We start from the raw sequence: 11,379 nt of genomic DNA on the forward strand, positions 1-11,379 counted from the left end.
CAACTAATGCAATTCTTTCACATATAATCACTAGAATAATAGTAAATAGCTTATAGCTTTGTAATTCACTGTGGAACAGCAAAACTTGACTGAAAGTAGTTTATCTTCAAAGTTATAGGAGACGCTTGGAAATGCTATCGCTGTAGTTTAAACTAAATAAATTCCTAGGTTGTAGAAGGGTTCCCATGCTATATGAGAACTAGCATCAGCAATACTGTGGTCCAAGATAAATGATTATAATTAAAATACTGTTAGTCGCTGTCACATGTGTTGGAAACAAATTAGTCTAGGTACTGCTGCTACTTTAAATTCATAGGGCTCAGTTAAAGATGCTGAAATAACTTAGTCTCACTGGAAGCATAAAGTCCATTTGCAATATGTGGTGGTTTTGGGGAACATTACATTAGCTCTTATTGCCTGAAAAATAGTACTTACTGGGCAGTTGGGCATGTAGAAGAGAAGTGACAACATCTACCCAAAAAAAAAAAAAAAAAAAATACTAACATCTGGTGCCCAAAGTAATTTCTGGTTTACAAAAAGAATCCTAAATTTTTAGTTGCTGGTGATTCATATTTAGTTTTAGTGCTTTATCACTTGAGTATCTGTAGTGCGTGTGTATATATTCCAGTTATTTGTGGTGGAGTATAATTCTTTTAAAACTTTTTTTAAGTTTAAAATGATGGTAATGGACAATAGCAATGACTATCTGATAATACGAATGGTAAAAAGCCTTATGATGAAATCGGTGGTTCAAATCTGAAGTGTGAAAGCAACTCATTTTAAGAAGATGGCATCTAGTGTAACGGATTAGAAAGATGCAAAATGTTTGGAGTTGCACTAACTGCTATTAGTTGTGCTGTTAAGGTCTTTATTAAAAGTATGTCTTTCAGGCAAAGACAACTTGCCACTTAATGCTGTCTAAAGAGCATGTCTTAAAACCTCATGAAGATGTGAATTTTCTCAAGGGTGAGTGATTTTTAAATAGTTAAAAATGAAGTTTAGCTAAATAGCTTAAAAATACAAAACGGGTACAGACTAAAAGTTTACTTAACTTTTAGGAAAATAATTGTAAGGTAAGATAAGCTATTTCCTTTGTCATTCTCTACTTAGAGAGTATCTGCTAAATAAGTAGGCTGGGGTGTTTGAATTATTTTCTAAATGAAAGCAACCCAGCAATTAGTTCAGTTAATAAAAAAATGCATCTTATAATTGGCTTGCTTTCTTGCAGTACTTGCAGCAAAGCAGTAGTGAAATACAGTATAATAATGCACACAAATGCTAAACCACAGTAATGTTCATGTTCTCGGCTGTCAGTAAATTCATACAGCCTCTATTAAGGCATTTAATCATCCTGGAGATGATAGTTCATGGATTTACTTCAATATTCAGGAAAGTTTTGTTTACAAATCTGTAGACTTCAAACAATTCATCTTTTATCTGTTGATAAAGTAGTTATTTTTTCTGCTCAGATATCCAGAGTACAGCTGGCTGATAGGTTAAAAAGAGGAAACTTGCATGGTTTTCTGAGGTCCTTTAAAAGGGTGTGGAGGGGCAACTACTGTACTTTGCGTCACAATATTTGGATTCACAATATGGATTTCTGTGGATTTACTGGCAAATTCCAAGATGAGGTAAGTTACTTTAATCAAGGTTGTTCACACTTAACCCCACTGATTTTTTTTTTTATGCCAGTAAATTTGGGTTCTTTAAGATCTCTGGATACATGCACTTTTTTAAAAAGACAAAACTCAAAAGACTGAGAGCTTTGTGGTAGCAAAGATATTTTCCCATATAGTTTAATCTAGTATTTGTCTTTATCTTGTAGAATGCTTCATAATGAAGAGCTTTTCTCACTGGCCTTACAGGAGAACTAATTTTTCATGTTTCTTTGAACTCTTTTTCACTAACTATTCAGTACTGATTATTTTATCTGATGGAGTTAAGGTACACAAATGAAGCACTCTGATGTGTGTTAAGGGCCGCTGAACTGACGCTGAGAAACAGGTGTTGGGAAACAAGAAACTCAGAAAAGTGAGAAAAAAATGGAATGGATCAAAAAAGTAAGTAGATGAAATAGTTGAAAAGGTGTTTTTAAGTGCCCTCCTTGTTCCCAGAGGTTAGGATCCTAATGGCAACTAGTATTTCATGGGAGTGTGGAGCTGCTTGCAAGCTCTGGTACAGGCTGCTGCTCTGCCTCTGCTTTCAGTACTGAGGCCTGGGATTTTAAGGTGGTAATGTCCTCCACTGTATGCATAGACATAGCTGGGATCAAGTGACAAATGAAGAAAAATACTTTAAATAAATACTTTGAGGAAATCCTTTGTCTCATTTCTATGGGTTTCCTTTAAAAGCACAGAGGGCATGTCTGTTTAACAGGTACTTATTTAGCCCACCTTTGCTGAATTATGTGGCACTAAGAATAGTAGTCTGTATGTGTCAAATTGTCAGAGATTTATGCAGTTTGCAAAGTGGACAAAATGTGATTATAAATGGGGAAAATGCATGCAGACTCCTGAGGTCAGAAGGAACTGCAGTGTAGTCTGGTCCCATGTATTCGGTGGGCCTGTTCTGCTGCTGAGCCGTATCCCAGATGGTTCTTCAAGGCTTAACTGCCTGTTGGTTTCTCCCAGACAGTACTGTGTGCATCACAGCTCTTCTCCACAAGTAAGGTTTACACACAGTCAATGTTCAGGCTCTTTTTTAAAGAGGAGGAGGTCAGCTCTCTAGACTTATTTTATGGAACCTTTTTTCACCCATTTCTAGAATTTCTGCTTCCTCGTGGAGCACTGCGCCGAGTGGTCTCACCAGTGTTTGGAAAGGTGATCTTGCTTTCCTATTATTTTCCTGCTTAAAATTAACCTTTGAAACTTCTAGTGACTGATCTACTTATTTTACTGTGTTCACATTGACATATTACGTAAATGTTTTTTCTCCCCTCAAGAATCAGTTTGAAGCACGCTGTACATAAAAGGTAATATGCGAACAATTTATCTCGATCAGTCAAGGGTTTTCAACTGATCACCAGTGCAATTGAGAAGTATTGTTTTTAATGTCCTGTTAGTCTTTGTTAACCGCTGACTTCACAAATAAGAGTCCTAAGGTTATGGCTACCAATTTTTAACTGCAAAAACCACAGGGCGGGTTTGCCTAGGACCAGGTGCTGCCGAGCCCTCAGGCCCAGCCCCTCCGCCGCCTCCCCGGGCACCTCCCCCGGCCGTGAGGCGGTGCCAGTCGCGCTGCTGCCCGCCCGCCGCCATGTTGTGCCGCCTCGCCTGGCCGGGCCGGTGAGAGCCGGGGGGGAGGCAGCGCCGTGCCGGCCGCTGGGCTGCGGCGCTGGGGGCGGCCGGGCAGCCCCCGGCTGCCGTGGCCGAGCCGCGGGAGGGCGGGGAGGAGGCGGCGGAGGGCTCGTCCCCTGCGCTCCGCTCTCCCCCCGCCATTTCGGGGGGCTGCTGGCGGTGGTCCCGCCCTGCCGGGGGCTGCGTCGCCCGGCTCGGGGCTGCCGGCTCGGCACGGCGCTGCCCCTGCCTGGCCGCGGGGTTTTGTCCCTTCTGCACGCCAAGGTCAAGGCGGAGGGGCCCCGCGGCCGCCCTTCCTCCCGGCCCTGCAGCGTTTCCTCGTGTCTCGTTACAGCGCGGGGTGCTTTAATCTGCAAAACGGGAGCTCAGCTTCTTTATCGAAGACAGCACCTTGCGTGTTACAGCAGCAGATCATAACGGTCACTTCAGCCTGCTGAAGCGTTAAAACACCGAGTAACGCTGCTTCCTTCTGCCTTTTCTCTTCCAGAAGCGGGGCCAAGCTGGTAGCCCCCCTGGGGTGCCTGGTGTCCAGGCAGAAGCACACCCTCCCGGACCTGCCCTACGACTATGGCGCTCTGGAGCCCCACATCAACGCCGAGATCATGCAGCTGCACCACAGCAAGCACCACGCCGCATATGTCAACAACCTGAATGTGGCGGAGGAGAAGTACAAGGAGGCGCTGGCAAAAGGTTTGTGTCCGCAGTCAGCAGATGAGATGGAAGCTAGCTTAAGTAGATGATACGAAGAAAAAAAAAAAGACAACTTTCTTCTACAGGAAATAGTTTCTTTACATTTTTTTGGATTGTGTATTTCAACCTTGCATTTTTTCCTTTTATTTTGTAATAAAGTAAAATGTTACTAAGAGCAGGTTTGTGGTAGGCTTCAGTGTTGCTAGGGTTAGCCAAAAGCCCAAGTTCCGCCCTCTGTAGTACTGTAAAATATGGGGAAACTGTGTTGACTGTGGTGGATTTAGTCCGTGTTTACACTAGTAACTGGAACCAAAGCGCCAATAGGAAGTTGCAGTCATTTTACTGAATAAATACTTTGTAATGAAAGCTTAGCAATAAAATTATGTAAAATATATAGAACATGTGCACTTCGATGGTTCACGCATCAGGTGCTTTGCTGATTGTTGTGAAGTAATCTTAGTCCCGTACAAGTGGATGTAAGGCGAATGTCTATGTGATACCCAGTGAGGAGAGCTGAAATTTGTTGTCAGTATGCCACTGGGTCAAATTAAGGGGTCATGTAGCTCGTGCCAATGTGAGGAACTGAAATACGTAGCATGACATAAGGGATTTTTTTTGTGTTAATATTTCAAATTGAATCTCGAGATACACTGGCTTTTGTGAAAACTTCACAGTTGTTTTAGCCAAACTACAGTGAAAACACATGAAATACTTTTTAAAAGACTCATTTCAGTCTTTAAGTTGGACTAATGAGAATGTGTGAAATATATGTATATATCCTTTTAAGGAGGCGGAATATATTTTTTCTGTAGTAACGATCTTTCTAAAGAGCTTCAGTTTATGTCTAAAAGGTGATGAATTTATAGACTCACTTATGCCTTGTTGCTGAGTGGCTCTGTAGTGTAATTTTGTTTGGGCTTAGATGAAACTGTGAAAATTGTCCATGTCTGAGTAATCTTGAGCCCTGTACCCCTGAGAAGTACCAGTGTGCTTGAATATAGGATGTTAATTACTTGTGAAAGTTTAGAGATTTTCAGGTGGCTATGTAAGACTAAAAATAACTTGTGCCATTTAAATTCTAATGAGATTTGATTAAGAATCATGCAATCAAGATTGCTGCTTTGTCCTGCCAGTGGTGGATCCAGGAAAATTGTCTAGCAGAGATTAATTAGTGCAACTAAGGAGGGAAACAAAACTATAAGAAATCAGTATATCTATTGCTGATGTTGCTCGTGCTGTGTAATGACTAAGGCTTCAGCCACTAGTGAAGGCAGAATTTCTGGTTGGCAGAAACATCTGCAGTGTCCTGGATCCTCTAAGGTATTTAAAAAAAAAATAATAAAATACTATCAGTTGATAGGCTCTCATCACTTGGTCTTGGTGATAGTGTTCCTAGAGGTAGAATTTAATCTTTCCGTAACGATTTTGCTGCCTGTATTTTGCAATGCATTATGGTTGTCATGCACATCAAAGCCAGACAAATATTTGCTTACACTGTTTTTGTGTGTGTGTTTTGGGTTGGCTTTTTTACTTCAGTGATAGCACAGTATGCAGTGTGTGGGATTTTGACCCTCGTTAGAAAGACTGGGAAGACCAGGCTTTAGGAAAGGGCAGAGTCTGAACTGCCACCTAATTCTGTCAGTACTGTCCTTCTTTCCCCATACTTAAAAATTGAGCCTGGCCAAAACTTTCTGCACAGCATTTCACTGTTCGGTTAGACGTAAATTTATTCACTATATCACATCTATCTCTGTCACATCTATTTGCTATCTCTTCTGGATAACAGAACCTTGGCAATGGCTTCTGTTCAGCAATAGGAGATGAACTAATCTTTTTAGATCATCTTTAACATGTTGTTAACCTATCTGTAGCTGTTTAGACAACTCAAAAGCTTTCTTGAGTGGATTCCATTTGCTTGTGTTGTCAGTTCTTTGAAAATGAGTATGCACCTCTGTGACAGGATCCAGCATGGGAAGTAATAACTTTATTCCAGAAAGCTTTCAGCATAATCTGGTTCTGATTACTGGTCCATCAAAACATGCAGGATTTTGCCAATTGAAGGATATAACCTTGAAACTTATTTTCATTGAAAACTTATGCCTACCAGAATTTTCCATTCTTTTCTGACAGTTGACCTATGGTGCTTTACTTGGCTTCTGTATGAAGGAAAGGAGTGACTCTTAGCAGCAGACTGAGAAACTGAGCTGACAAGTCTCTTGAGCACCACCTCTGAGCTGTCTGTCTTGGTTTACTGAATTGTCCTGTGGTTTACTGAGTTGTCCTCAACAACTTCTGGGTTGAGGAGTGCAATAGGCTGGAGGGGGCACTGTATACAAGTAGGTTTCAAGGTAAGTTGCAGTAACATACAGGCAAGTTACTTTTGTCCATCATCTTTTCCAGTGCCAAGTTCAGCAGGACGGTTTTGACAGCAACCAAACACTGTGTTTTAGGGGCAGCAATCAAATGCTGTCTCAGCTTCACAGTGGTCATGCTTCTGCTAAGGCATGGTATCATAAACAATAACGGTGTTTAAAATGTCCTGGGTTATTTTTGGATTCCTGGCTTGTGATATTGTGGATATGTTTCTGGATTAACTTAAAGGCATGCAGAATTCAAGGAAAATGTCTTGAAGATGCTGTTTGACGGGATATGAGAGACGTCGCATCCTTCATTTGATACCTGAATGCAGAAATAGTGTTTGCACTGGCTGCGTTGGATGCTTTATTCCATTCCTGCCCCTGTCTGGTTTTGTTGCTCTGGGTATGGTTATAACTGGAGATGCAGATGCCACGTGTTAGTTACACTTTTTTTTTTTTTTTTTTTTTTTAACTTGCAGATATTTTTCTGAATAAGAAAAAAAATCTATATTGCACTTGAAAGTGAATTCCTGCAGGAACAAATTATTCTTAAGAAAAGTTTGTAGGAAACTGTTTAGTTTTTGCATCTTAAGGAAAGTCTTTACAATAACAATGATCATTTCCAGCAAAAATTAAGCTGAAGGTGTGTGGTTGAGCATTACTGTAATCTATTGTAACAGAGGATTGAATTCTATATTTTGGGGAGATTTGTGAGACATCGTGGAACTGAGCAGCTTCATCCAGATACTTTATTTGTATGAGACTTACCAAGGTCATTGTGGTTTCTTAAGGGTATGGAACTTGGAATCCTAAATTCAAACCTTAGTGACAGGTGTGCTGCTGCTTTGTGACTCGTCTTCACGTCTGTCCTAGGATGACTCATTTATTCCTATAGGAGGACTTATGCCACTTGTTCCTGAAAGTGAGGGGGGGAAACAGCTGCCTGCACTGGTGCCTGATTTGAGAATGTACTGGAATGGTGGAAAAAGCTTCAAAAACTTTTGCAATGTTTCAGTTATTTTAAAAGGCAAAATAACAGTCAAAACACTCATGTTAAAGTGGTGCAACACGATTCTAAAACGTAAGGCACTAGTGAATGCTTTAAGGAATATGACATGTTTTGGAGGGGGAGGAGGGATGGACAAGGTTGTCTGACCTTGGGTGGTATGAGCGTTATGTGCAGGCCTGGAAACGAGGGTTAGCATTACATGTGCACTGCTTAGATGTGCTGCGGATGCTTCTAGATGGACTCCTGGTCTTTGTTTTTCTCTTGAAATTAAAGCCTGCCTGGACTGGGGAGTTCACCTATATTAGACAGCGGTATTTGGAGGACAGGTTTCAGATAAACAATTCTTCATGTTGAATAAAATGTCCTGGGTCATCACATCTCTTCCAAAAACAATCAATCAAAACAGCCTCCACCCCCCAAAAAAAAGAAATGAAAAATTGGAGGGAGAGGAACATTGTGGTTTATGTGCTGACTGTAATCAGCAGCTTTTTCTGGAGCACAAACTGTTCACCCTGTTCAAGGTGTTTAAGAAGTTTAAAAATTCACAGTGGGCAAATCAATGACTTAAAGGGTGAATAGTGTTCTTTTCTAAAACTGGTGGTATTGAGCAATTTACAAGTGTGAAGTCCTTAACACATTCTGGCTCTACTGGTTGCTTTATTTAGCTGTAGAATGGCAGTAGATACTTCAGTACTGTACGTGTAACATGAGCTGCCTGAGAGGTGCAATATTGGCAGGTCACACGTAGTTATAGGACAAGCAAAAGATGAGAAATACTTAATGCAGTTTGCCAGTGGCTATCTAAAATCTGAGTAGCAGTCACAACCCCCCTTACCTTTTTTGTAGATACGCTACAGGCTAATAAGAGTTGAAAGATGTTGGGTATCAGTGGAGGCCTAGTGGCAATTTAGTGTTTACTCTGGTGGTGATGTTTTTGTGATGTTTTTATTTGTCTACTTACTTATTTTTATCTTCTGCATCCTTAGGTGATGTTACAGCTCAGGTGTCGCTTCAGCCTGCACTGAAGTTCAATGGTGGGGGTCATATCAATCACACCATCTTCTGGACAAATCTTTCGCCTAATGGAGGAGGAGAGCCTAAAGGTTTGTTGTGATGGTTTATTGAGTCAGTTTTAAATGACCAGCAGAACTGATGATCTTTTGTCTCTTTGGAATAGTCTATATCTTTATTTTTTTCTGAATTTGCCTTTCTATGCGACAATTACCACAGTTCTGAGGAAGTCAGGGCCTTTTCAAAGCAAGGTAAAAATTCAAAAAGCTAGTTCTGTGCTCAGTGTATTTAATTTCTAAAACTGATTACGTGTACATTGCAAAATACTTGGCTATTGCTGTATATGTCCTTTCTATCTTCATAAGAGAAAGCTATCCAGAGCTGTGGTAATTAAGTTCATGTACATGTACTCAGCTTTCACAGAAAGAGAAGAAATGTGCTACAGACCACCCAGCCTAGTGACTGGATTTATGCTCCATTTTCAAGTAGGGATAGTTTAACAGTTAAAACCTCAAGGAAGAAATCCCTTTGGGAGGATAGAGGAATGATAATCTCCAAGTGACCTGCAATTAAAGGTAACGGCCCTATAATAAAGATCTCACAAAAGCTGTTGTGGTAGACTTGAAAGTTTTTGAATGAAGTGTTTATGCCCGTCTGTAGACTGGTGGGATTCAGGTGCATAAGATTTTGAAGCTGAAATTTCCACTAGTAGCTCAGCAGTTCTGTCCGTTTCTGATGGAGCTTTTTTCGGGTGGCATTCTTAGGAAAAATGCTTTAAAGCTTTGCCTTTGTCTATTTCTGTCTGCTTGCTCTCTTAAGCAGGTTGGGACAGAATTGTTAACTAACAATGCATCTATTTTGTCTAGACAGTTCCTTTTCTCAGAGCCGAACTGCTTCTGCCTCTTTCCTTCTGTTTTCAGGCAATACATGGAAGTTAAGAAGTACCTGACATACTGTGACATTTCTGTGTTTTTTTTTTTGTTTTTTTTTTTTTTTAAAGGAGAACTGATGGAAGCCATCAAACGTGACTTTGGTTCCTTTGCAAACTTCAAGGAGAAGCTAACAGCTGTATCAGTTGGTGTTCAAGGATCAGGCTGGGGGTGGCTTGGCTATAACAAAGAGCAAGGACGCCTACAGATAGCAGCTTGTGCGAATCAAGACCCTTTGCAAGGAACAACAGGTCAGGTTTTTTTCCTTCCCCTCCACTTTTTGTAGATTTCAGAGGCAAGTGTGTGAGATGGGAGAGGGATTTTTTAGACATGAAGAAAAATAGCTGGATAAATCAGTTCACTTCTAGCAGAAGTGAAAAACAGTTGCAGTTTATAAAACAGCATTTGTAAACCAGGACTTAGAAATTCTGTGGAGAGCAATAGGGCTTACAGTCTGTCTAATCAAAAAAAGGGAAATAGATGGCACATACTGTGGAAGTGCTGTCTCACACAGTAATTTCAGTTCAGGCTCCTTTGGACTGTTTCTGAGTAATTGGAGTCGCTTGCCTGTAAGAGCATTGGGAAAAATAATTCTGTTACGTTTAGATTGTTTTCTCTGACAGGAACTATTTACAGAACCCTAGGTATAGGCCAAGCAACAGGAGAGGGAAAGATGCATGTAACACCTCTTGTCTTGAAACAGGCTACTAGGTTTAAGATGGAAGGCTTATAGTGTGCTTCCTTACTATTGGTAGATAGTGATGAATGTCAATTAAATAAGTTATTATTATAGTAATAATAATTATTATAATAAAATAACACTTAAAATGGTCTGTGCACTGCTTATCAGTGGTAAAAAAAAAAAAGAAAAAGTATTGAAACAAACAGTGGTAAAGTGGGTAAATATTGCCCCTTCTCTCAGTGAAAACTCTCCACTAAAAACCTCAACTAGAAAAATGTTTTAGTATAAAAGCAAGGAAAGTAATGAAACAGTAACTTGTGATTAAAACAGTGGAAACAAATATTGGTATGGCAAGAGATTCTTTTGTGGTGGTGTATTTCAGGAAGATACTTGTGTTCTTATACATGTAAAAAAAACCTGTAAACTTATTAAAAAAAAAAAAAAGACCTCAGCTGGTTTCAATTCTGTCTTTCTACAGTTGAAGAACTTGGGTAATAGCAAAATAAAACTTTACATGTGAAGCATTTTTTCATAGACTTAAAGTTTTTATCCTTCTTTTCTACAGGTCTTATTCCTTTGCTAGGAATCGACGTATGGGAACATGCCTATTACCTTCAGTATAAAAATGTTCGACCTGATTATTTGAAAGCCATCTGGAATGTGATCAACTGGGAGAACGTATCTTCAAGATATGCATCATGCAAAAAGTAGAGTGGAATTCTTGCACAGACTACTGAAATGGCACCACTTCTACTTCGGTATCACTCTGGTAGTAGTATCTGTGGCTTACAAATGAATAGCTCTACTGCAGAAAACACTTAGCTCATCCGACAAAAACATTTCATAACCAAGCAAAGTGTCTGCTTGTCTAATCCTGTGGAAGGTATTCCTTAGATTTTTGAAGCTTTAAATTGTTGTGCAACAAAGGGAGACACTTGAAATAATCTTTTCCATTGCATATAAAAACATAGCTCGCCTTGCTGAAGCTTAATGAAGTAATGGATTTCTTTGTTGCACTTAAATACCTAAGTGGAAGCACACACTTTATGTTACTATATGTTACTATGAACAAATAAAAGAATCTTCTGTAATTGTGTGTAACAGACTCATTTTTGGTAGCAGCTGGTCCAGTTACTTGCTTTGAAAAGGGCTGGGGAAGAGAAGCACCTTCTGTAATTTATTGTATTAAAGGCTCTGCAACTTTCTGAGAGATCAGGAAGACAGGAAAAACAAAACAGGCATCGCTGTGCCTGCCTGACTTGATGGTCTTCAGTTATCCCTGCCTTTCCTGGATTTCTTGTCTGAGATCTTCATGTGTTGTAGCAATGTATTAGCGTTTGAAGTGTTACCTTGGGCGGAAGATGGCAGTACTGGGACAGACTCAATTGTAGTTCTTACAGGAATG

The 11,379-nt window shown here is 40.1% G+C and overlaps 1 protein-coding gene across 1 annotated transcript; it reads left to right on the plus strand.

Annotated features, from left to right (window-relative positions):
* The first annotated feature begins 3,234 nt into the window (after positions 1 to 3,234).
* SOD2 (superoxide dismutase 2) lies at positions 3,235 to 11,065 on the plus strand. Its single transcript, XM_082756922.1, has 5 exons — positions 3,235 to 3,284; positions 3,784 to 3,986; positions 8,339 to 8,455; positions 9,364 to 9,543; positions 10,540 to 11,065. Exons 1-5 carry the CDS (start codon positions 3,256 to 3,258, stop codon positions 10,683 to 10,685), a joined length of 675 nt encoding a protein of 224 aa, XP_082613048.1. The 5' UTR covers positions 3,235 to 3,255; the 3' UTR covers positions 10,686 to 11,065.
* Positions 11,066 to 11,379: the final 314 nt, after the last annotated feature.

This window comes from Aythya marila, assembly GCF_965140915.1.
Source record: "Aythya marila genome assembly, chromosome: 3".
NCBI classification, from domain to species: Eukaryota; Metazoa; Chordata; class Aves; order Anseriformes; family Anatidae; genus Aythya; species Aythya marila.